Here is a 27294-nt window from a genome sequence, read left to right on the forward strand (position 1 = left end):
AAATAGAGCAAATTAACATTAACCTCCTAAACTTGCTCCATTCTTGACTGTCCTTTAAAGCCAAGCACATGCATAGACACCAACTAATTTAAATCCACTCTACCAGTTCTGATAAAACAAGTGGTCAAATATCCAACCAAAAATACCCCCGGAAGCTAAGGAACAAATTACTAATGTTTATTTTTGACCTATATACAGTTGCACTGTATATAGATGAAAGAAAACCCACCATAAATTCAATCCTGGAAACAAAAGCCTGGTTTGTGTATAAATTTTATTCTTATTTGTTTCAAAAACAGTATTTGATATGAATCAGGATTACATTTGGTCAAATTTGGTACATTTACATCAATCAGTTTCCTCAACATCCTTTAGTTGATCGACAACAAAATAGCTTATGATCTGTACAATCAGCTTTCCTGGCATCTAAGGTGAATGGTGAGAGATGGTGGTTGAGTAGTTTCAGAGACAAATGCAGTGTCCAAATGCAGCGGCGTTCAAAAGTTCCAGTAACATCACAGTCTGTAGTTTGACAAGACCTATCCCATGTCGCTCTCCCTGTTTATGTTTCCTGTCTCTTCAAAGCTGTGCAACAAATAAAAAAAATGAAGATAGCATCTTACAATGAAAAAGTACATCAGCTTATGTTTCTGTAAAGCATATGGTTAGCATATGTGTTTCTCCAGCAGCATACCAGCACAATCATTTTAATCAGACCTTTCAGTTATTCGGTGTTAAAGCCAAAAAAGTGTTTAAATAAGCACATCAAGAACCACAATGAGGGAAAAAGTAGTCTGTGTGGGCAGGTAATGACTTTAAAATAGAAATGAGGAGTTCTAACTACAAATAAATACCACAGATAGAAAATATAATAAAACATATTGCTTAACATTGAGTGTAATTACAAACTAGTGATTATAAACGCAGCACACTGGATAAAGATTCTACGCTGACTATTGATGAGTAAAAAGGTCCGGAGGATTCTAGTTTTAAATCATTCTCATTCACATCCTACCACACACAAAAACAGACATACATGATGAAAGCATCCACTCTGACTCCATTCAACTAAAAACATAAACTCAGTTCCCAGACCACACCAACTTTCTGTCCAAGCCAGTCTGCATAGTCTCCATTTTCTTTCCATTCACAAGCATATTCACAAATATGGTACAATTTTAAGGTGGGCGTATGGCTTCGGTCTGTGTATCTCTGTGGACGACAAAGAAAAGAGGAGAGACGACTTTGTTACAAGAGTACCTCAAAAATCATGCAGGTAGTTCCAGTCAGAACAACCAGAGGAATATCAAATTCAGAGACACACATACCATCGCTCAGGGTTGCTCTTTGTGTCCATTGTGGGTAGCTGGGTATTTGCTTGTAGGGGTACTTTATGCTGCACACCTCCCCCACCTTCTGGTATGTCAAAATGGTCCCCTCCCTCTCCATCAGCAAGGAAAGGATCAGAGTCATATTCGTAGGAGTAGTAGGACACCTCTGGCATGGAGCCTTGTTCCTCTTCACCTAGAGGGACAGACACACATTCAGTTAAATAAAAGCTGATGACAGACAACTATGGCCAATGATTGATCACAATATCCACTGTGTAAAGGAAAAATTAAGTTGTTGAGCAATAAATTACCGTCTTAGTAGCATTCTAGAGTAGTGTTTATGATTGTGTGCCCAGAGTCGCTGTGTCCAGTTGAGCTTGGTTTAGCTGCAGAATCATTTCTCCAGAGATGGAGACTAATTTAAGACTGCTGTTTGTGCAAAGGGCAGGGAATTATGAGACAGCCTTGATTATAAAGGTTCATATTTAGGACATTGTATACAAGGACTTCCTAAGATGGAGTACCAAATGCTGACCAGGAGGGGACCCCCTTTCATAAGTTGTTTGACACAGCATGTGACTAAGTCTATTTTTCTTTAATGTTTTATGTGAGTTTGTGAGGTATTAGAGTTTCACTTTAAAGTGACTCAGATGGAACATTTTGCACAAAACACCACATTTAAAGACTTGCACATGTAGAACCCAAAACAAATGATAAAAGAAATACCATAGATCAAATAAAGCCTTCAAGTCTGTATTTGACTGTATGTTGACCGCTGCAGCAGGTTCATTAATAAGACAAGTCTGCACACGGAAAGTAATTCCAGAGCTTCAGCTTCCTTCGGTGCGTCTCCTTTTCTTGGCCGAACTCATCTTTACCTTTTGCTTTCTTGTTGCTCTCAGAAGACTGAAGTTTAATGGTTTACAGTGACAGTGATTTTACAGTTTATATAATAATAAATCTAAAGTGTCACCATAGCTGAATGTGTGTGTCAGTGTGGCTCAAGAGACTGCAAAAGACATGAGATATAATAATTAGCATTTTGCATATTTGCTTTTGATTGCAAGCAACAGGCATATACCTGCATTTGTGCACTGCATTCTTGTGTTGAGCATTTCGCTTTTGTACTGAGGGAGACCTTTGACTGAGAGAAGCTTTGTGAGGAGCAGCTACTGGGAGTTAGAGGCTGAGAAACAAGTCAGAGCAGGTCACACGACATCAAACATGCATGCACAAATGCACACCTGGATACCGCTAAGAAACTGTAGATAGGACTTAATGTTATGTGCCCAAAAAAAATGAACACCCCTTCACCCCCCTCACTCCCCCACACACAACATTAAGGTGTTAGAACTTGACACTTTCAGTAATGTGTTTTCATGCTGTCATTGCCAAAAGGTAATACAATTACATCCTACATCCACACAGTGAAAAATCTTTTCAGTAATTCTCTGGTTGCTTATCAGGAGAAAAGGTAAGCTTCCTGACAGCAACAAGCAACCCCGATGTGTGAAACTTATCCTCCCATTTATCATACTGATTGTAGACGTGAGATGGTGGCAGGGGAATGTGCCGCCACACACCTACGAATCAGTTTAACCCTAATCTCCTCACCCCTTTTCCTTTGTGTCTGCTCCTTGTTCTCTTGTTTACTCCTGCTTGCTTCTCTTTTGACTTTTTTTAGGCTTTGTCACGCAACAACCATAAACTTAATTTATTGCTATTTCACTTGACAGACCAACACAAAGTAGAGAATATTTGGCAAGTGGAAGAAAAATGATGTATGATTTCAAAAATGAATGACTGAGATTCTTGTTCAATCTTCTTTTGCAAAATACACCTGTCAGACTGAATGGAGAGCCTCTGTGAAGAAATAAACATCTTGCCACAGATTCTCAACTGGATTTAGGTCTGGATTTATTTGTGCCATTATAACATGTGACTATACTTTACTCAAAGTATTTTTTTTTCTTTGTGTGCATGGAAGGTAAGCCCCCTGGCCCAAATCCAAGTCTTTTGCAACTTCATACAAGTTTTGGTTCAGTTTTGTTCTGTGATTTGCTTCACCCTTCTTTCCATTAACTTTCACCAGCTTCCCCATCTCTCCTGATAAAAAGTATCCTCACAGCATGAGCTGCTTTCACCATGTTTTACTGTGTTGATGGTGTGTTTAACGTAAAATACACAGTTACTGTTCTGTATTATGGGAAAAGCTAAATTTTGGTTACATCTGACGACAGCACATTTTCCACATATTTACCATGGCTTGTTAGGCAAACTGCATTATAAACAGAAAGGTGTTTATGCATATAGTAAACACCTTTGTGTTTTGCATATTAAGAATGTGTGGAAATATGTTGTAAATGTTAACAAAATGACATTAATCTGACATGACAAACTGCCTCTGATTGATAAAGAAAGTTTGCACAAGCAGAATAACGGCCTCTTTTAGTAAACACAGCTGCTGATTCTTCCAGACGTGAATGTGAAGAATCAGGAGACAAATGTGGATGTGGTGTATGAGGAAGGTGTGGTATGGTTACCTGTGTGTACAGGCACTGAAGGTTGGTCAGTTTCTTGGTTCACCACTGGCTGGTTGTTTATAGTGGACTTTCCTTGACAAACACACACAGAGACAGACTTTAGATCATTCACATAAACGTGGCTTCCACTTTGCCTAAAACAAGGAATGCTGGTGTCCTCAGCTCTGGAGCACCTCACTGATAAACAGCGAGGTTTGCTTAGTCCTAACAAAGACTTTCGTCAAAATGTATCCCTCCAAAAATAGAAGGAGCCAAATCATGAGCAGTTAAACAATAACAGCCTCCTTTTCGTTCCTCAAAATGAGGAAGCCGTGTAACAAATCTGCCCCTATTGAAGCATACACAAACAAACAAGGTCAGGGAGCGCGTCAGTCCTTTTGATCATTTACAGCATGAAACACTTGGCACAGGCTCAGGACTTTTCCCACCAAAGTTTTGTCTATGCCTTTTCCCCAATCTGCTCCACAACATGAAGGCTCCTTTGTTGTTGGGCTGTGCGTCGGAAAGGAATGTGACGAGGATTTCTGAGGAAGGACAAAAGCACTCTGTCATTTGGAGAGAGCCCTGTAATATGACGGAGAGCGAGTGAGGATTGGGGCGCAGGGGGGTAGAAGATGGGTAGAAGTTTTTATTTTCCTCTGAGGACTCATGCAGTAATCAGCTCGTCACCTGAACAGCTGTTTCCTGAGCTCAGATCAAGGCTCAGACACATTTACAGGTGCACGCACATATTGACAGAATGAAATTGAGTTGCAAAGCAAAGTGTGTACGCAGCAGTCTCACATGGACCAGATATGCACATGGACCAGTAAATAAAGTATTTCTGCTCCTTGAACGTTTTCATATTTTGTCACACTACAACCACTAAAATCTGAAAACTGTGTGAATAAATATTTTTGAGCCAATATTTTATATAACCATCTTTCTCTGTAATAACAGCTGCAAGCCTTTTGAGGTAAGTTGATTCCCGCTCTGCACATCTAATGATGTTTTTCTCTATTTTTGTTTTTTTATAAATAGCTCAGTCACATTGGATGAGCAGTGCTTCTTAGCATCAATTTCTTACTCACAGATTCTAATCAACTGTTTTATAAAAATGTATTTTATAGCTGTAGTCATCAATTCACCACTAGATTCAATACAGGATTTTTTTCTGTACCATTAACAATAAGATAAAATATGATTTTACTTTATCTGTGTGTATATTTAGGCTTGTTGTCTTGACGAAGGTGAATACCTAACTCATCTCTAAAGTCTTTTGCAGGATTTGTCAGAATTCTGTCCAATATCTTCCTGGATTTAGCTACAGGAATATTCAGTTTATATAAGCAGCATCACTGTCTCTACTGAAGAAATTCATACCCACAGCATGATGCTGCCACCACCATTTTAATGCAGGAATGTGGGCTTAATGAAATGTATGTTTGACATAACAACAACCATAACAACCTTTAAGGGTATTTATCTTTAAGGATATCAAAGGCACCTTTGATCTGACAATGAATCATGTCAGAATGCATCTTTTTATTTATTGAATATGACTGTATATTTATCTTTTTCTTCTAGTTGTACGGTAATTTAAATTTGATCATAAATGTTCACATAAATCTTTTATTTATGTGAGTGTAGCTTATTTAGGTCCTCAAGCTCTCACTTATGAACATCTTTCACTGTACCAAACAAAGGAGGATAAAAGAGTAAAAATAAAAGAACCATGTAGCCTAACAAGTAAATATCATTTAATTCTAATTATGTTCTCATTGGTTAAAATATATTTTACTAGTTGGAATTTAAGATGAGCTACTTTTTTAGTTTTAGGTTTTATGTGTAATAATTTGTGTATAAAAAGTAACAACTAGAAAGTCCACACGCAGTATTTTGAGCACTTACTGTGTGAACACTGGGACATGGGGACCTGTTTGATGCGAGTCCCATTTCGACAAGAAGACACCTCCATCTGACACTGGTTCTGGTAGAGCTGCCCATCCGACCCACAAACGGGTTCCCCGTCGTAGCCACAGTCCCTGTAACATGTGCAGCGCGCAATCTGCTCCTGCTCCAGGCAGCCTAATACATTGTTGCACTGGTTTCCCTGTACAAAACCTACAGAAATTGGTTAGATGACAGAGGAACAACTAAGGTGCATGAAAATCGTTATGCATTTGTTGTGTTTCTCACCTATCCACTGATTTGTTGAACTCTCGACCTCATTGCAGGTGGGCCCATCACAAAGCTCCCGAGCAAGTGGGCTGCTCTCGCTAACGTTGTAGAACCTGGTGGCCTCAAAAGCTGCATGACAAGCACAAGCAACACCATATTTGCTACTTTGCAACATGAAAAGTTAAAAACTTGGCAAAGAAGAAACCTTAGTCAACACAGGGAAAAATTTAGATCCTTTGGTTTTTAACACTTTACAGAAATGCACCAAAAAAAATTTTTTAGAGGCATACCTGGTTCATAGTAATCATAGATCTTGACCGGAACAGGTGCTGTCTTGCCCACAATGTATTCCCTGATAGCTTGGAAGGCCACACATGTCATACATTGACTGGGAATCTAAGACAAGACGTAGCACATACATACACATGAGCACTGTTGCACAAAATACAGATCTGAAATTTTGCACACCTCAGAATCATTCAATCCATACCTTTATTTCTACATACCTCATCAAAGTAGAACAAAACCTTTCTTCCATTCAGTTCATATCTCTTCAACCCCACTCTTTTATCCATCATCAACTGTAAAGAGAGACAGAAAACAATTATCTGTCAAAATTTGGATCTTTTTATTGTAAATCGACACAAAACTATTTGTACACTGAAGGTAATTTGAGATGTAATTATCAGGATCACCTCAGGCAGGTATAAGGTTCGTGTGTGCAAAAAGTTAAACTACAGACTTGATAGAGCGAGTCAAAAAGTTAACACATTTATTTGCACCCATAAGAAAGATATGGAAAAAAACGTAAACTTCCATTGCAGACAAATTTAATCTTAAACAAAAAAAGAGAAAAATGCAACCTTTATTTTGAGCACATCTATTTAGTGTGATACCTTTTTCACCATCTCATGAAAAATGTTGTATATATTTAGCAATAAATCTTTTCAGCAAGCAGGCAAAATATAATTAAAAATAACTATTTACATTGCATAATGTTTCAAATTCACAAAATTACTGTTACGACTGATAAATATTTTTGCTTGATTTCCTAATCATGCAAGTTGAAAATTGTCCAAGAGAGATGAATAGGGACATTTGCAAAGAAGTTGAAAAGCAGATATCTGCAGTTTGAAATCAAATTGTGATAAATGAAAATGCATAAAATTCATTTTAATAGATATTAATAGCAATCAGCACCACAGCAAACTGGACAGCTCCACATCACCCCAGCCTAGTGCTACTTTTCACACAGAAGAAAATATATTTTCTGTGAATAAATGTTGTAGACCCATAACCAAAGCTTTAAATAGTTCCTACTGTCTACATGCCAATTTAGAGACTCTAGATGTTTTATTACCACTTGTCTGAGTCATGATCTTCAACTCAAGCTGCCCTTGTGGGAAATAGAAAGGTGACTGCAAGGGCTCTCCGCAGAAAATGACAGGCAAATATAAAGAGTAATGAGCACACTGTTGTGAATCTGTGTGAAAATAATAATAAAAACATCCCATAAGTTTGTTCCCCCAGTAAAAGGTGGCAGTCTTGGGACAGTGGGGGGTTTATGAGGTGCTCACCTGGAGCTGGCGCCACAGAGACACTAGTATGTAGACACACTCTAAAAAAAAAGCATTGTTTGTTCATATAGCAACGCAAACCGGTTGTGAACGTCCGCAACTCAAACACTAAATTCATAGCGTCCTCTGGGCTGTTAATCACAGCTCGTTATGTCGGGGTGACAGGAGCCCTAAGCAGTTACTGGACTAATCATTTATGTCCACAGCACCTATGAAATAAGATGAGGCCAAGCTGAAGCCAGGGTTGCCACTGTAAACTTGAGGAATGTGAATGGCAGTCAGCAGTAAAACCCAAGGGAGGCCAGCAGGGGTTTAAACTCAGCTTGTTAGGCACCACCACTCAGGTCAGCCTCCAGTGACATACTGACAGCATGCTGTGTGTGTGTATGTGTGCATGTTTTACATTGCTCCAGGTAGCCACAGAGGTGTCTCTGTAGTAATGGAAGCCTGCAGACTGAGGCCCTATTACAGCCCAGTAATGAGGGACATGCTTCTGACGGGTGACTGGGGAGCTGACCTGGATTCAGCCCCAAAACCTACTTCATACTAGCTGCCACCTTTCTAACTACACACATTCCTCAATATACCAATGCAACCAATGTTTAATAATGCTTTAAGTTACTCATTCCTCACCTAAGAAAAACAGATTAATTGTTTGTTAATGTGTTACTGCTTCCAGCTGGGTTGGTATTGCTTTTTTAGAGTAAAAAGACCAGATTATTTACAGCCGCTCTATGTGTGTGAATACTACACCGTATGTCTATAAAGTGTTGGTGTGACTTCATTGAAATGTTATTTTATTATTTTTTTAAATCTGCCTACTTTTCACTGCCTTTGGAGGATCGACCATTTCTTTTCTCATTGGCCTTTCAGTCCATGTCAGTAGAGAACTCATTTCACTGATAATAACGCTGTCTTACTATCTCCAGCAGCATCGTAACATAACCTTTCTTGTTGTTCTGAGATTGATACGACAGTGGGATAAAAATACATGGTTCATATTATACAGTATAAAGCGAAAAACTTGTATCATTGCTCTGTTACTCTGAGGAACAGCGACAGTGAGTGAAAGGTGTGCATGTGTGGCTGAGTGATTCCATACTCTTTCCAGGCTTTCAACATCAGCTCTGAAACCAGAAATCATGGGAACTTCTATGACTGCCATGTTGGATGAGCCTGAATGGAGCCACCTAGACCAGAAAATTAGAAAAATAATGAACAAAATCATTTTTTTCCCAATCAGCTCTGTACACGGGAACACTGTGAGTCTCTACCTAGCGCAAACTTCTAAAGAGATGTGGAAGCTCAGTTTGTCCTGGTGGGCCGCCGGGTCGTCATCGTCAATGGGAGCCCGACGCTTCCGACTGAGCTCAGAGCGGTTGTCAGCTCGGCTTCGGGAACGTGACGCAGAGTGCTTGGAAGTAGAAGATGAGGAGGAGGGCTGTAGGCGTCGCTCCTGTAAAGGCTCTTTCAGATCCACATTGAGTTGGAAAGCTGGCTTTGCTACTGGGTCAGGCACGTTATAAGACACGTCAATCTACAGGCAGACCAAAATAAAGAAGCAGAAAACACTTCAGGCAAACCATATCTTTATAAACATATAATATATTTTTTTAATTATTCAGATCTGGTCTCCTCTGATTGGAGCACTTTATTTCACATGTTTGCCATATCCCACAAATAACTTGTGGCAAACAGGACATTTTATGTCTTTTTTTTAACCCAGGGTTTCTTTTTGCCAATCTCCCCATCCCCAAAAATGCATGGAGTGCATGACTAACAATTGTCCTGCATGTCAACCTAAAAAATAAGATTCTGCAGCTCTTCCAGAATTACCTCGGTCGTCTTAGGGGTATAGGATATGAATACTTTTGAAAAGCATGGTTTAGAAATTTGAAAACATACTAAATGATAATTTTGACAGTCTGCTTACAAACATGTGCATGTGGGGACTATTTGATTGCCCAGCTCTTGCATTTAATTATGGCCCAGGTGTGGCTTGGCTAACGGGCAGCAATAGATGCACAAAAAAATGGGGATTGAGTGAAAGTTGTTCTTTTTCATTAACTTGCTGCAGCAGCATTTGACACACCTCTTTTTGGCAGATCAATGTGAGCCATAGCATTAGAACTTCAATTTAGGTAATTTTCCAAGACGGCAAACAGGCATTTACACAAGCTTGAGTGCATCTAATACCTGCATGAGACAGCAGCCTTCACCTTTGGCGCTGACAAAAAGGCCTGTGGGGATACTGGGTATCTACAAGAAAAAAAAAAAGCAGGAGAAACAAAGAGTCAGAGGGGGCAGGGAGAGGTGACTGAGTCATTTATCAAGTGAATGAATGCTGTAGGCTGCTGCACTGATGCTAGTGGCTCTCTGGCTACTTACCAGCAGCCCTAAATTGCCCCTAATTAAGTTGACACCCCTAATCATAGCAGAAAAAACATGCCTGGCAAAGGAACTGCTTGCATTCTCACCTGAAAGGCGTTGTAGTCAAGGGAGATAAACCCATCACTGTCAAGTTTGTTTAATGTGTGAGTAAACATGTCAGTGAAGCACAGATCCCTAATCAAGAAACCAACAAGATGCATTTCAAAACATCCACCAGGCTTGATTTGTAAAAACAGAACACAGAGATTGCAGCTTGACTCTGATAAATAGCTGCTCATTAATCACTAGATGGGCGTGTATATAAATTGCAGCTTAACTGAATGAAATGCCCCATCCATCTTGGTTATGACATCTGGAACTAATACATAAATTTGATAAAGTGTATTAATTATCAGCATGCCAAACTGGTGTTTCCATTCCATTTGTGTGGAAGAAGAGTGAGCAGCCTTGAAGCAGCAAAACAGGCAACTAAACACGCAGAGCAGTTGTTCTAACCCACATTCACCTTGGCCCTTTGAAGGAGTTTTTTGTTGTCCCGGTTAAGCTCAAAGGCCTCCTGGAAGTCAAGGTTGGTGGAGGCTAGAGAGATGGTGAGGTTGACCCCTCCTATGTATGAAAGGATGGCATACTCCGACAAGGCATGCAGGGCCACACACGTGTCCTGAAGAGATCGGTTAGCACAACATACATTTAGAACAACTACAGTGTTGGTCAAACAGTCTTTCTTGTTTTTTTTGTCACACTTTAGTGTTTCAGGTTATCAAAAAAATTTTTTTCTTTACATAAGAGAAAAAGAACTTAAAAACGAACAAAAAGTGTTTTTTTTAATGAAACATCCCATTTATTTATTGTCAACACTCCCCTACAATATAGCTGGTCAGATTTGATGCCTAAATGAATAACGCCAAATACAGATCAGTACAATTGGAGCTTAGAGTAAGAGAAATGTTTACCTTGTAATAAGTATAATAAGTACACCCTAACACCCTAAAGTTGCATTTTATCTTGGTGTCATAGAGCAGAAACTCTGCAGTCAGTCTTGAAACCTGAAGTTCAGACACAATCAGTCTGATCTTGAGATATTTTGCAAAAAAAGAGGGGCAAATATTCAAGAGACACACCTTTTGTATGTACTGCATTACAGGATGAAATCTCCAAACCATATATATATATATATATATATATATATATATATATATATATATATATATAACCTTTGTCTGAATATGTATGTTTTAATTGTACCTTTAACTTGCTACTGGCAAACCTGAATTACCCCAATGTGGGACAATAAAAGATTTTTTTATATTCTAATATAAAAAAATATAATGAACAAAGTTACCTGTGTGGAGGAGAAACCACCCAAAGCATTCCTTTGCTGGGAGAGCCATTTGACAACAGGCAGGGCAGAAGCAACATCACCCAGGACGGTGTAGGTCAGAAGACCATAGGCTGTCATCTCCACCTCTGCTGACACAACTTGGAACAAACAGCTACATTTACAGACAATTCTCAGGGTTGTTTTATTTGCAGGAATTAAAACTAAAATTAGAACAGTCCAATCACGTCAGTCCCCAGATATTTTTCCAAAAGGTACCTGACTGAGAGAGACCATCACTGAAGCCCATGAAAGTATCTTCGTCTGTCACCGTGCTGCCAGTCAGACTCCAGTGAGTGAGCCCATCTATGACAACAAATGTAGTGAAATGAAGGGAAACAGTAAATAGACTAGTTTCCAACAATCAATACCAATCTCTTAATTTAATGTTGCCCTAATAAGCGCTAAACATTGTTTCTGTCACTGAAATTGTACTTACTAATTGTTTAATCTACACTAGCCTCAGGTCACGTTATGGAAATTGCATTTATAAGATGAGATCTCTGTGGAGTTCTGTACATGCTTTTAATTACTCATCCTCACACTTGGTGGGAGTATTACTGCAGCTTGAATTCAGGTTTTTGTTTCTTATTTTGTTGCTTATTTCTTTTGTAAATATGTTTTTTTCATGGTATGGAACTTGAACTGAATCACAGAGGTAGCAGTACCTTGAGTGATGGCCATGTGGTTGAAGCGACGCAAAGCCAACGGAGCATAAGGGCTGCGAAGCAAAGACAGGGTGTATGCAGACAGAGCTGTGGTGTAAGGGTCGTCAGCAGAATACGTGTTGCTTTCCAAGAAGTCCTTTGCTTTAGCCACTGCCACCTTCTCTACCTGTACACAACAGTAGGGTCAGAAACTCATAGAGTACTGATTAAAGTGATTAAAGTCTGATAATCACATTAACACATTAATTGTCACCCCAAAAACGTTTACGTATTAGTCAGTTAGTCATGACGACACCGATTTCCTTAAGATAGTTAAGGGGTAATGAATAAATCTAATATATATATATATATATATATATATATAAATGACCTTTGTTTTTGTTATAAGTTATAGTTCATATTATTTTCTTCTTATTTTACCAACTAGATACATGTACTCAAATAAAATGCTAAATTTGTCTGAAATCTTCCAAGTTAGATTAACAAAAGAGGGACCAACAAATCTGTCCACATCTAAAGTTCACAATTTATTCTCCATTTTGTGTTTACTAGCACATTAAGAACCTACTATCTCCTCAGTTTAGATGCAAAAACCTCCGGTTTACTTTTGAACCGACCGTCCGCCATACAATGGCTCAACGGTTCCTTCTGCCCAAATGGAGTTGTTATATAAACACTCATTATGTCCTTAGAAAGTTTAGTTTACTTTCTTTTCATCCATTAGATTATAGTCCTCTAGAGTCATCTTGCTGTAATTGGCAGTGTTGCCTTTTAATTAATGGAAACTGGAAAGGAGGTCAAGGTATGGCTTTGAAGTTAAGAATACCTTTTCATTTTTTATCAACTCTAAAAGGGCAAATACTAAGAAGAATCCCTGTGGAGATAGACAGCAGCAAGAAGGTGGAGAGACAGATAGATGGAAACGGGCCAAAGAGATGAAATTCCAAATAAATTCAACTATTTAGAAAACTGGTAAGAAAAGACAAAATGAGTTTCAAGAATTTGCATCCTGGATATTTATCTTTTGAGGACTGATTTTACTGAAGAGAAGTTTTTCAAAAAAACTCAAGATGGTTACATGTCCATTGAAGAGTGGATGAAAGAGTGAGAAAAGTACTAAAGAGGTGTGTTTTGTGAGGCTAAAACTGTCGCTGCATGTCAGCCTGAATGTTTTGAAGCAGGTACATTAAAAGTGCTGGGGCATAACAAATTTGAGTGGGCCGACTGCCAACACATCCATCTTCACAACTTTCGGGAATGCAGTGATACGTCCATACACGAACCGGCCCGGTGGGATGGGCCTCCTTCGCTTCTTTAAGTGGGTCGGGAATAACTCTGGGTGTTTACTCTTATGATAATAAAAACCTCCTTTAGTAAATTCAACAAAAAATATAAATCGAATTCCACATCAGGAAATTTTGAATCAACGTTGTTTTTTAGATTTGTTTATAACTGTCAAATATAACTCTATTTTTCCATCAGAAAACTCCCTCTGAAGACTGACTGTTAAATAAAAGAAACATGTTTTTGAACTTACCTCTGTTGTTATCCCCGTCTCCAACAGAGCTGCTACCACATAAGCAGTTAGAGATATCTTGCCATGGATACCTCCCTACAAAAAAAACATCATAAGTTATTACCTTATAAATGCCCTGCAAATCCTCTCCTTAATTATGTACCAAAAAGATGTTGTAAAGGTTATATTAATAAAGTTATTGAAAGTATATTAATAACGTCATTGAAAGACCATGCTATTGGTATAACATGGTCATACCAATAGCATGACCATGTTATTCATATTCAATCTTTAACATCACTGGCACATTACAGCAGTGATGAATGAGGGGATGGATAGGTGGATGGATGCAATATTGTTTCAAAAGGAACATTATTTCTTTTGAAACAATGTTTCTTGGCAATAACATTTATAACTGTTGGAAAGCCATGTAATTTCTCTTTAAACGATGCCACATTTGTAAAGAAACTGCATTTGTTGAATAGCAGACTTGAACCCACTAAAAACTGCCAAAAAGCTTTTTCTGCAGTGGAGTCTTGCTTAGAGGTTCTGTTACTTGAGGTGATGAGAATCAGGCGCCTGATTAACAGTACCTGTGAGCATCGGTCAAATAGCGTCTGCTCTAGTCTGAGAAAAATCCATGCCATTATGTCAATTTCAGTCCTCCAGGATGACAACACTCACCTCCATAGTGTGGGGATTATTAGGGACAATCCACAAAACTTGGAGGAAAAGAAAATGTGCTGTTCATGCCAGAATGACCAACACACCCAGTGGCTGCCGGTATGGTTGTGTTGGTGAGGATATCATCACACAGCAATGTGTGATGTCTATGGTATCCAGAATTAGGCTGAGGTCCCAGGCAATTATTCCATGCACTACTCAGGCAAGGAAGTAGTGCATGTAAAATGAAAAAGTTGTTAAATTCCCAATCTGCCATGTACCTTCAAACATCAACTATACAGTCCAATAAACAACACATCAGAATGAGCTGTTTGGCATTGACAGATACATTTTTCATGGGTGGAATCCAATTTCCTTACATATGAGTCACCATTTGACGAAACACTAGCAAACAAACCCAGATGGGGAGTACTGGAAAGAAACAGGGATTACCTGATTAAGTTAATTAAGTCTTAAATATGACAAAACAGCAGCCAGCTTTCTATATTCTTTGTTGTGTTACTGATTTCAATTTAAATTGGCAGGCAAACTGCTTTAAACTTACATCCATCCAAACATAGACCTACCTGCAGGTCTTTATTGAGGATGCGTCCCATAGCAGGAAAGGAACCATCTTCTCGCTGATGTTTGATAAGCCAGGACTTGGCTGCCTGGAGCTCTTCAGGGTCAATGAAGATAAATCCCCGAGACTGAGCAAAGGACTTCAGAACAAACGCTGTCAGCCTAGAGGACAGGTCAGTGGAGATGAAAGAGCAGGTAAGAGGAAGAAAAATTAAGATCCTTAATGAGCATTTACAGTACTTTCAAACAAACATCTGTAAATACACATCAACCCTTACAGGACAACAACTAGCATAAAAGTGTTTTTCAAAGAGCCACCCGCTTTCAATTTGTCATCAGAGGACAAGAATGTATAGATGATTTGATGAAATGGAAAGAAGAAGAAAGGAATGAGGAGGGGAGCAGATGGGCAGTTTGATCAGTGCAACTGGATGCAACAGCTGTGCTCTTGAGAATGTGAAACTGCACACAAGCCAATCGAGCATGTTTCTGGTTGGGAGTAAAACATTCCCCAAAAGCATTTCTCAACTTATGAAAGCACAGATCCTAGGGATGAAGGTTTGTGAATCCGGACGGCCCAGGAGTGCGAATGAAGGTTCGTGAGCTACGGTTTCAGCGGGCTGCAGCGGAGGAGACTCTGTGGAGCGATAGAGTTCAACCAGGTCAGTCCTGGGTTCATGACTGAGCTTATAAATATACATAAACAATAGACCTCCTGGTAGAGAGTGCTGTCTTTGGCCAATAGCTGATGTGACAGCAAGTCTTCCATTACAGCAACCCTGACCAGAGTTAGGTAACTATAGGTGAGGTAAGTTGTTTACGAAGCAAAGAAAGAAAAATGAGATGGAAAGGAAGGAAAACACAAACATTCACACTTTACTTTCCTAATGTGGCCCATAAGTGAGATCATAGTCCAAGAAAACAGCAACAGGGGAATAAGTAGGAAAAAAAAGAATGGTACGTACACTCATAAACCAAAAACATAAAATCTTTCCTGACTGGAAGCTGGATTATTCCTCCCCTGAGACAAAACTGATGCCACAGTTCTGGCTTTAAATGTTCACCCTCAAGGAAAAGCTCTGGAGAGCATAAATGCGAAGTGCTTTTGGAAAGGAAGGAAGCACAAGGGAAGCTGACTTCCGATCCTCAACCCCCAAGCTAGAGAATCCTCCTAGTAATTTTCTTCCTCTTTCCCTGTTTTCTAACTTCCCACTTAAAAATCGCTCCTCTCCAGCTCCACTCTGAGTGTATTTAAAAGAGGCTTCATGATAAATCCAATCCGGCTGCGGTTTTACTAGGAATGTTATGATTTGGACTTAAAACTGTCCAGATTCTCTCCGGATGATTACTTTATGGAAAAACATTATCAATCAAAAAGATAAGAGGACAAAGTAGTAAAGTGTGTAGACTGGGTATTTAGCCACCTAGCCTTATATAGGAATCTATTGATAAACACATATTGCCTGATAGCACCAGCTTGTAAAAATAAAAAAAGCTTTATTTTAAAAAAAGCAACTGTTTTTGAGACTTTACATAATTTATGACAAAAGTATGTTTCTTAAAAGCCAATTTTTAGATTGTACATAACTTTATGTGTGTGTTTTTTGACACGGTAATGCTCTCTTGATCTCATCTACTTTGTGAAATGCAGCAGTCCTTCATGCAGAAAAATACCCACAAAACATGATGATGCAAATCTAATACGGCACAACTAGGATGGAGTTCCCAAGCTTAGAAGCATCTGTCTTTTTCCTCCAAATTCAACAAAGATCATTAAGCAGTTATATTTCAGTTCCTTCCAAAAATTTACATTTTTGTGCCTTGAATACATTTTGCAAACTCTAATCTGAGTTTTAATGTTGCTTTTGTAAGACAGTGGCTTCTTTTTCTCTGAGTGAACTTTCAGCCAATGTATGGATAATAACACTCTCTCACCAGCTTCAGTTTAGGTCTTTACAAGGTCTTCTGCATTATTCCGCGACTAATACACACATTTTGTACCAAAACAGGCCTTCCTACTAAGCGCAATGGCTGACTATTTAACTGATACATGTAATTGGTTAAGTATATCAATTAAAAAGATACATGCCTCCGATCTGTATTTATTGAGGGTATTGTAGTATCTACAACATGTGTATATTTTACAGTGTACCTTAAGTATGTTAGATAAGAATTGTATACATACATTAAATTACAGCAGCTGCTGAGAAGTTAGGCTTCTGAAGAGGACATTGATAAGAGGAAGTAAGTATGCGCTGCTAAGCATATTTGTTATGCCTAACAAATATACCATCTTCTCCATGTGAATAAATAAAAAAAAACTGGAAGAATTCTGTCTGATTTAATGTCAGACAGTAAGAAAAATATATTAGCCTTTTTATACGTTGAATGTAAATATCTGATTCCAACTGCAAAACAGCATTGCCAGTTTTGTTATATACCAAAATCTTACTTCAATAAAACTTCACAAAATCAAAATATTCATATGAAAACAAATGTTTTACCCCAAGACCATAAAAATGATCATACTTCATGAAAATCTTATTATTTTCAGCTTTTGAACAAAATACAAGTAGATAAGAATGGATCTTTATAATTTAGATTAGCTAGACCAAGAGTCAATATTTGATAACATAAACTAAATTGTTGATACTGCTTTTACATAAGGTAGGTCATCCATTTCTATGATTTCAGAATGTAGACACAGAGAGTATCTTGTCTCAGTTTATTTTTAGCCAAATACAATGGGATAACTAAATAAGTAAACATTAACACATAAATTGGAGAAATTAAAGGCTGACCCTTTGTTTTTGACAGTGAGCAATGCATTTCTGCATATGGGAGGAGGAGGAGCAGCTTGATCTTTAAAGATGTGATTTGTTTTGCATTCTGCTATGTGAAATGTAACATGGTGACAGTTTTAACAAATATGTAATAAAACATATTTTTTTAAACAGTTGCATGCTGCAGATTTAAGTCTTAAAGTATAGCACAATTCATGAAAAACAACAACAACAAAAACAGTCAATCCTTCTAGCTAACCTAAAAAATACTGAGCTCTTCCTTCTAAGCAAGAGTCCTCCTAGCGCTAGTCATTTAGCTTTAGGTTAATTCTGTGAACTTTTAACTGCCCTGGAATGGAAAACCGTAAATACTGCACCCTAATTCACTGCCAGCTGCTGTCATTTATTCTGAATTACTATATTCCACCAATTTCCCCTGTAAAATGTTTTTTAAATGCTGGGAAATATTAACACAACATTACAGCAGGCAATTAAAGCACTGCTCCACTCATGAACTCTGGAACAACAACAAAAACCGGGCTTGTTTTGGAGGCTAATGTGTTGCTGATTGATTTATAAAGTGTCTTTTGCAGGTTTACTCATAGTTCACTATTTATTTAGTGCCCACAAACCACATTTGCTGCCCCGAGCACCGCAAGAAAGCCCCAAACTACTGCTTGTCACATCCTCACATGCTCTCATTAAGAAGATTTAAATCCTACCACAACAGTTTAATATCACCAATTACACTAAGCATAATGAGTCATTAGATAGCATTCATAACTTTTACTTTACAAGGAATAAAAAAAGGTAAAGGCTCCAGACAACATATAATACTGACTCCAATCATGGCACTTAGAGTTTACAGGGTCAAAACTGCATAGGTAAATTTTGATGAGAATAAATTTTACCTGCCTCAGGGACCCAATCATAATGTTTGTTTTCAATTGCCTGTCGTTTATAAAACCTGCTGTTTTACAGTCTTAGCTCTATTAAACATCACAATACCCACCTGAGCTCATAAATCAACAGGAGGAATGAACATTAAGAATGAGACCTTAAATTACAAGCAGAGGAACTCCGCACTGCAGGGATACATTTCTGTTTAAGAGCTAACTGGCTGTATGGAAAATAAAAAGTACTTCATTCAAATAAATTAAATATTTTATTTAGCAAATAAAATATTTCACATAGTGTATGCATACAGTTACGTAAATAAGTAAAATTGCATGCTAAATTAAAATTAGGGTTTTTTTTGTATTTTGTATTTTTTTTGCATTATAAATTCTCCACTCTTACCAAATACCTTTATTCCAAAAAACTCTGAACGACTCTGCTGCTTCTAGACACGCCTTGTGCGTCTGCATGTAAAACTCATGCACTACACTTGCATTGGCTTACCACATACTGCCTGAGGAATCCCTTTCACCAAATGCACTGTACGAGCCATCCTGCCGTTTATAGGTCAGCTGTCTTTGGTAACCTGGATGACAACAGAAAACAGGTTTGCTGTGAAGAGGAGAAATATCTGGAATGATTAACTCTCTGAGTTTCCCATGCAGAATTTGTGAATACTCTTATTTTCATGAGTAGCGTGACCAGTATTAATAAAAGTCTTGTCCACGCAACAACTTTTGATATTAATGGAAGAAAATGTCAAAAGAGAGAAAAATAATGTTAGTAAGGCTGAGTGATGCAATTTGTGATATACAATCCAAAATGTAAAAGTTTACAGTATATGTGCTCATAAGTTGATTTATGGAAACATTGAGTACTTTTGTCACTCATTTCAGAAAGTGAAATTCATAAAATATATAGATTCATTACACACAGAGTGAAATATCTCAAGCCTTTATGTCTTGTCATTTTGATAATAATAGCTTATAGAAACTTTTGTGTCTGAGAAAATTTGTGATAATGTTAAATAGTGGGAACTTGTGGTGTCACACCCTAATTAGCTAATTAAGTCAAAATATTTGAAAATATTTTCTGAACCTCCAAATGTTTTCTCAGTCTGTGTCCGTAGGCTGCTGAGTTGAAAGGGAAGGGAAATTATATAAATTGAGAGCAGCTGCAGATGAAAGTGAAATTTGTATTTAATTTGGAAATCAAGGTCCCAGCGTCTAGAAAAAGAGTTCAGAATCCATGTTGCTGTAAGTTCAATGTGACGTTTTCACATTCCGATAGTTTTAGGTGAAATGCCATCTGCTGACCTTGGTCCAATGTGTTTTCTGAAGTTCACATTCTATACAGCCGTCTACCAGGATTCTTTTAAAGCACTTCTTGCTTTCATCTGCTGACAAACTTTATGGAGATGCTCATTTCACTGACCCACACTAGCAAAGGTAATGAAAGCTGATTCAGTGACCATGGTGTTCCTGTTCTTGATTGATCAGCAAACTGGCCTGACCTGAACCCCATAGAAAATCAACAGGATATTGTCAAGAGGAAGATGAGCGACACCAGACCCAACAATGTAGATGACCTGACAGTTTCATTTCTGACATGAATATGTATTGAACATATTTACTGTATATTTTTTGAGACACACTTGTGTTTGCAACTTGCTTGAATATCATCCAATTAGAATGAAGGTAAACTACATAATAGAAAATAACAGACTTGGTAAATTGTGGATTATCTTGCTGTTCCCTTGTTTTACTGAGTTCCTTGCCAACTTGAACAGACAAGAGGTACTTGGAAAGTGTAAAGAAAGCAAAATAAAGCAGAAATGCTATTTTTCAAGGGTAAGGTAAGAATCTTCTGTTAGACTGAGGTTGAAAGGGTGCTGCAAAGCATCTCCGTCACTAATAGACAACAGACAATTTGCATTGTTATGCTTTTATTGAAAACTAATTTATTTTTCTTTGAGGGCAACTTCCTGAGGGCTAGCTTCATGGAGTGCACACATTATGGCAGTCAGATCAGATTTCACCTAATTATCCATCTTATTGAGGTGGACAACTGGGTGAAACTGAGGGACAAAGTGGACTGAAACTTTTGTTTTGCTCTTTGTTTAATGTTTAATGTATCTGTATATGTTGGTAGTCAGTTGTGTGTGTGTTAAATAATTTTCTTAGTAATTCTTAGTAATTTAGATTTAGATTTCTTTGTAACTGCTTTGTTTAGTGGAAACAGCCTCAACCTTAGTGGTAGTGTCTCTATCTATTGAAGTAGGCTTGTAGAATGTTTGGGGAGGTTTTCTTTTTGTGAGGGTGGGCTGCTTTAGAGCTTTATGTTGGCCTGACCACTGATGCTGTGACCCTGTGCCAGAACCTGTAACTGGGTTCTGCAACACAAAACTCCACACAGGTAGAATTACATATGAATGCAAGACAAAAACTTGGCCTCCAGTTTCATTACCTTGAAGCAGATAGTCCGTGGCTTCGTTTTCAACCTCAGGACTCAGCTGCCCGGTCTTCTGAAGGTACTTCAGAACAAAAACATTGGGTGCAAAGTGAATCATGTTCTGCTCTCCACAGCCAAAGGGCAGCCGCAGCAGTTTATCCAAGTTGTTCAGAGTTGGTCCCATTACGTCTCCTGTTACAGGTGCACAGACGTATGCATAAATTTTTTTTGTGTGTGTTACACTGAAAAAGTAAGTATATTTTAGAGTCAATTAAATAGCAGTTTTACGGTGTGACCACAGATAATTTCAGTACCTTACAAAAGTATTTACACCTCTTGAACTTTAACCACATTTTGACACAACCACAAGCTTCCATGTTATTGTGATGAGTTTATATGACAGACTACCACAAAGTAGAGCACAACTCTAAAATTCTTTACAAATACAAAAATGTAAACTCTTGGGAGAATTTACATCAACCCCTACAAACTTTTAATTCTCTAAATAAAATTCTGTACAATCAGTTACCTTCAGAAGTCACTTATTTCATAATCCAAGTCTTGAGGTTAATTTAATATCACTAAAAAGCCAGATGTTAACCTCAAGACTTGTATCTATCACAAGTGGAATGAAGTTCTTGCTATCACATGAAATCCTGACAGAATATTTTGAGAATATGAAAAGTTTAAGGTGTATGAATACTTCTGAAAGGCACTGTGTATGCCTCCAACCATAAACTACCATACCAATCATAAATGCAGAGGCTCTTTCCGATCCAGGCACCATGTTGTGTGGTACCCCAAGAGTGAAGGCCTCATTGTGGTCATCATCAGAGTCCTCCTTCCTCCAGATTTTAAACTCTCCTACAGAGCCCCACCCAGTTGAGAACCCAATGTGTTGCACCTAGATGGACAAAAAACATACGCATATATTTCAAAATAATCTATAAGCATAAAGTACCAAAATTTTGTACATCATACCATGAAAAAGTCAAACCTGTCCTGGAAACTGGCCTGCCCAATGCAGGATGATAGATTCATTGGATGGATGCAAACCATGGCCCACCTAGACAGAAGAAAATGCAGACAGAGGAAAGTAAAACATGTCTTGATAATGTTTTTATAATTCGGGAAAATATTTAATCCTACGCCCTGTCAGTCAAAAGGCATCAGTAATAAAAAGAATCAGCTTGAGAAATACCCTGATATACTCCATCTTTCTAAGATGCGGTTGATCCCAACAAAATATAATTAGATATTTAATAGCCTAACGTACACCACGTACGTTAGGCGTGATGTACGTTAGGCACACGTACACCACGTGTAATCCATCACCTGATTGAACCAAAGGACGTGCAAGGCAGAAGTACACAATAACTGCATCACAAAATGATGAGTTTGTTATACACACACAAGCACACCCTCACCCCCAAACACACACATTTATATATATGTATATATATATATATATATATATATATATATATATGTTTTTCTCCTACCTGTACCAAGCCTCCTTGCCAGCTGATCCAAAAACTGCGGAACTCATCCCAGGACAATATCCCTGGTGTGGACACACTGACCAGGGGGTCACCCATTTTGCCCAAGGAAATCCAGGAGCGAGTATTTTGCCTCCCTCCGAGTACAATCTCAAGCATCTCTGCACTGTCGTGTGGACTAGCAGAGAGGGCAATGTGGGCGTCGTTGTGGGTCTTCACAGCCACCTCAAACTGTGTCATCTTGGATGGCTTTTTGACATACTGATACTCATATTTATTAGGAGTGGAAATGTGGATTCTCTCTAAAAGGGATAATATGAAATGCACTTTTGTTGGGAAATTTTGGGCATGATTGTTGCATACTCAATACTTATATATTTCAATTAAATATTATTAGAAAAAAAAGACTCTTTTTGGGAACACATTTGGTTTTTGGAAAACATTTTTTAGAAATTATAATTGAAACATATTTGCACTAACCATTGGGACAGAAGAAAACACTGTAGGTATAGTCTCTTGATAGCCCCTCTGGCTGCAAGCAGATTGTAAAGCATAGAAAAAAGAAAAGCACGCAGTTTGCCATTATAATGTGTTCAAGCAGTATATAAACAGTTTTTAATAAATGACAATGAATGTCTACTCTTTTACCTCAACAAGGACAGTCCTGCGAACATAATCGTTGCCAATGGGGATCCTCTTTTCATCTGCATAATTACCACTCTTGCCTGACAGTATTCCATCTGAACAGCAACTTGGTGAACTGTAGGCAATAGCTCGAGCTTTAAAGATAAAAAAAAACAAAACAGAATCATTCATGACTTCAAATTTTATACATTCTCTAGAAATATATCTGCTGCATTTTTCCTAGCAAGAAATATTTTCACAAAAGACAGAGAAATAACTATTTTAACTATTTTGCCAACATGCTCTTAAGCTGACAAATTAATTGATTGGAAATTTGACCATCAATTTTTACAGAAAATTTGCAGAGTAACTTGGACTCTGAGTGAATATGAATAGGCAAATAAACAAAAATGAATAATCTAGCCCCCAAACTAAGGAGAAAATTAAGAAGCAAGTGATGCTAAGGTAATGTGGTTTCTCTAAATCCATGGAGAATTTCACAGCAGTCCTAAAGGTTTTCAAAGAACAACTGAAACCGGGCATCTGTTTTTGATATAGTCCAGCAAAAAGTTAGAGATCCACCAGTACATCCGAAAAACTGCTTTTCATTTGAACTCCTTAAACCCAACTGGGGAATATCAGCCTATTTCAACCACATGAATCCCTCTTATTGAGCAAAAGTCATTTGAGGATTGTTTTGCTGGATGTGCTGCTGGTACTGCCAACATCTCTTTTATTTCATCTCTCCACTGATGTCCAGTTGATTGAATGGTGCTGTCAAAGATTTTTCTTAGATTGCTCAATGTCTTATCTTTTACAGGAAACAAGCTGCACTCCATCCTGCCCATTGAAAATAAATAACATCCTTCTGTAAACCTCTTTCAGAAATCTGGTTAGTTTTTGTTGGTTCTCCAACCAAGGCAGTGTCTGGTCACATGTAGGGCCACAATCATCTGCAGTTTTGTGATGAGGTAGGAGTGCTGGCAGAGGATAGTCTGGTAGAGGTCGGTTGTTCCTAAATCAGACATAATGGTCTCCTTGGAAGGTCTGGTCCCCTCTGATTAAAGTATAAAGCAGTTAGAACTTTGTACACATGCACTGGAGGCTTTAGCTTTTGGGGCCAGCACTGATTCCACTCTTTGTAAGAACCCTTAAACAAGGGGTGAGAATGCCCACCAAGGTTTTTGCTTGGTCTATGAGCCAGTCTATGTCAGTTGGCATTTTCTTCCCAAACCAGCAAAGGTTCAGCCATTTGATTCAGGTGTGTTGGACACATTTAAAAGTTGTAGGACACCAGGCCTTGAGAATCCCTCCAATATATTATAGTTGGAACTGTCTTTTTATCTGTATAATTACAAATAGTGGTTGTCAGTAATCTATGCAGACTGTAGTTTGAGGTATGATGTTTCAAAGTGGTAAAAAAGATGAGTGCCAACAATCAATAAGCACCATTAAACAGCTGCTGAGAATGTTCTCTGAGGTTATTAGCATCAGCTAAACCATAAAGCTTCAACACTGCTGAAACCCTGTCTGAAAATATACATGTCACATAAAAACTGAATCTGAACCGCAAGGAAAAATAATATAACAATGGATTTAAGAGGTTAAAAAAATAACAATAGATGAAACGGGCCATATCCCTAATTATCTGGGTGTCAAACATGTTTCTAGATGGACACCCAGTTCGCTTCATGTGGAGGACATTGGCAATCTGGCACTGTGCCAAGATGAGTCTCTTTGTGTGTGTGTAGCGAAAAGGAAACACAAGAGGCCAGGAAACTATGAGTGGGGCTATGGGGGGCCCCTTGACCGCTGGTGACCTGAAAACTCATCAACATGCCACTGAGTGTCACAGTACAGCTCTGGTTACTCTCCCCTACTGCTGGTCAGCTTTGTTTTCACATGCGCTCAGGAGGGGACTGCTTGTAACCAGGGTGGGTGACCAGATCACACACAGCTCAGCCTCTTGGCCCACACTCCATTCCCAAAGGGCTGGCTTTTCTGTAAGGACTCACACTGAGCGGACCCAATGTCCTAGCGAAAAGTTTATCATGCTTGATAATGATCATTATGCTTAATGATATAGTCTGATTTGCGTAATCAAAAATCTGATTAGTTCTCCAACAGGAATAACTGTTTTGCTGCTCTGACAAACTGGGACAAGAACTGTGAACCTAACTAGTGAAGGGAAGATAAAGTCTTAATGAGACTTTATCAATAAACTGCAGCTTAAAATATATATAAAGTGATGGAATACCTGTGATGTTTGCAGATCCCAGTTCAGTGAATGACAACACAATGGACGTAGGAATAGCTTCTCCAGGAGCAACGCATTTCTTTCTGGTAAGATGATGCTTTCCAGGATGGCCAATAAACTTGATACCTTTTGGAATAGATACTTTTACATGTACCTAAGAGAGAAAAAGACAAATAAGAACCACTTGACCTCATATGACGGCAGAAAATGACATAATCTTTGTTCTATCTCCCTCATATTGCGTGTTTCCTCAAACTGCCGAAAGAAAAGAGTTTTTTGGGGGTTTTTTAAATTAACATTTCATCAAGCTTATTTCCATGCTGCTTGACTTAATGCCTCTCAGGCTTCATGAAGGATTAAAGTGTGGTCATCATCCAGTTTTCACAGGGCGCGGTACCGCAAACAGGGTCTTTTAACAGTTCTTTATCTCCATGCCACGAGTCATAAATAACTGAGCAGCAAATATAAGAATCACATGTTTTAGGGGTGGACATCAAAGAAAGGGCGATTCTGGTTTGCATATTCACCAAACATGACATCAGGGCAGCACACGCAAAGACCATTTAACAGGCTCATCTGCACAAATTATGATGTCATGTATATGGAGTGCAGGATGGGTCCATTTAAGGCCAGAATAAAGTTTGGATAGCTCTTCAAAGTGAGTGCTACAAACTATTTTGGAGCTAAAAATCAGCTCTTCACATTGCCTTCCTCAGGAATTTCAAATACCTCTTCTCAAATACTTATCTACTTTTGAATGGTGCAAACTTAAAGATTCAGAGAAACAGATTACAGAAATTGCTGAAATTACTGAAAAGCAAGGCTAGCGAAAAAAATCATCACTAGTCATTAGTCACTAATAATTTTTTAAAATGTAGGATAAGTTGTGCTACAATAACAAACACCTCTGAATGCCCACCAACAAATTTCTGGGGTCCATGGAATACAGAACAATAAACCTTTTTTTAAATGTATAAATCAAAACATTTTATAGTGATCCAATATGTGTAAATGGATAATAATTCACTGTTAAACTGCATATTGAAGCTGACATACAGAGCCTGTCCATAATAACAAAGATATTTTGAATTGCATCTGTTTCCTTTAGCTGAAATTGTGAGCTGAAGAAATTATTGACAAGGAGTACAAGGTATCAGAAAATGCATGATTTCTTTCTTTTAAATTTACATAAAGTTAATGTTGACCTATGTTAAATCATGATGGCGTGTTCATCGGTGTTACCGATGAACACGTTTACCGATGATGCTCTGTTTGGAATATTCTTCAAGTTCAACCTGGAAAAACAAGGATGACCTCTTAAGTCAGAATTCCAGTAAGAAAATTTTCATCTCTTTGTTTTCACCTTGCTACAACAAAACATACAGGAGTGTTTGGAATTATTTCTGAATGACACAGGCAGTGTGTTAAAGTAAAATATCAACATTGGAAAAATGTTTATTCAACCCCTCTCAGCAATCAATTTTTTTTTTACCTCTGAACAAGTAGGAAGGTAGTTGTAGACTGTAAGAGGGACTTTGGTCTGCTCCCCTCTAATTAAACTGTAAGGCAGCGTGAAGTCAACAAAGAAGGGCTTGAAAGTCCGAAGCTCTGTCCTCTCTGCCAGACCCAGTCCCTTCTCCTCAGAGAGTCCAACAGCTTCTGTGACCCATGTGGTGATCGAATCTGGGACATCCAACTGGAGGAGAGTCTCCCCAGTTTCAGAGCTGTGAGTGACCCAATGAAACACAACTCAGAAACGTGTTGGACAATGATTACATTTTGACATCATTTATTGATGTCATTTAACACAGGCAATGAAAAACCACATTTGATTGATAACGGTAGATTTAATTGGACATTTTTATACTGCTAACACCTGTGTCAACACCAACATCTCAACTGATGTAACTACAGCAAACACTCCAAATTGGATGGCGGAGAGGGACGCTTGGATGTTGACTTAATCTGTTCCTC

General features: G+C 38.3%; 1 protein-coding gene across 1 annotated transcript in view; it reads right to left on the reverse strand.

Annotated features, from left to right (window-relative positions):
• Window positions 1-255: 255 nt before the first annotated feature.
• Window positions 256-27294, reverse strand: part of cpamd8 (C3 and PZP like alpha-2-macroglobulin domain containing 8) — a 44150-nt gene continuing 17111 nt past the window's right edge. Inside the window, exons 20-44 of the mRNA XM_028026608.1 lie at window positions 26813-27044; window positions 25321-25474; window positions 23088-23218; window positions 22920-22971; window positions 22443-22741; window positions 21938-22006; window positions 21688-21844; window positions 20956-21132; window positions 18994-19075; window positions 14815-14971; window positions 13586-13660; window positions 12049-12214; window positions 11600-11686; window positions 11345-11481; window positions 10508-10663; window positions 9808-9870; window positions 8886-9148; window positions 8714-8801; window positions 6541-6615; window positions 6325-6430; window positions 6053-6163; window positions 5765-5977; window positions 3875-3946; window positions 1329-1524; window positions 256-1212 (exon numbers count right to left, since the gene is read on the reverse strand). Of these exons, the coding sequence (XP_027882409.1) occupies window position 1212; window positions 1329-1524; window positions 3875-3946; window positions 5765-5977; window positions 6053-6163; window positions 6325-6430; window positions 6541-6615; window positions 8714-8801; window positions 8886-9148; window positions 9808-9870; window positions 10508-10663; window positions 11345-11481; window positions 11600-11686; window positions 12049-12214; window positions 13586-13660; window positions 14815-14971; window positions 18994-19075; window positions 20956-21132; window positions 21688-21844; window positions 21938-22006; window positions 22443-22741; window positions 22920-22971; window positions 23088-23218; window positions 25321-25474; window positions 26813-27044 (3319 nt within the window). The 3' untranslated portion in view covers window positions 256-1211. The remainder of the gene's footprint in view (window positions 1213-1328; window positions 1525-3874; window positions 3947-5764; window positions 5978-6052; window positions 6164-6324; window positions 6431-6540; window positions 6616-8713; window positions 8802-8885; window positions 9149-9807; window positions 9871-10507; window positions 10664-11344; window positions 11482-11599; window positions 11687-12048; window positions 12215-13585; window positions 13661-14814; window positions 14972-18993; window positions 19076-20955; window positions 21133-21687; window positions 21845-21937; window positions 22007-22442; window positions 22742-22919; window positions 22972-23087; window positions 23219-25320; window positions 25475-26812; window positions 27045-27294) is intronic.

This window comes from Xiphophorus couchianus, chromosome 9 (assembly GCF_001444195.1).
Source record: "Xiphophorus couchianus chromosome 9, X_couchianus-1.0, whole genome shotgun sequence".
In the NCBI taxonomy this organism is placed as follows: domain Eukaryota; kingdom Metazoa; phylum Chordata; class Actinopteri; order Cyprinodontiformes; family Poeciliidae; genus Xiphophorus; species Xiphophorus couchianus.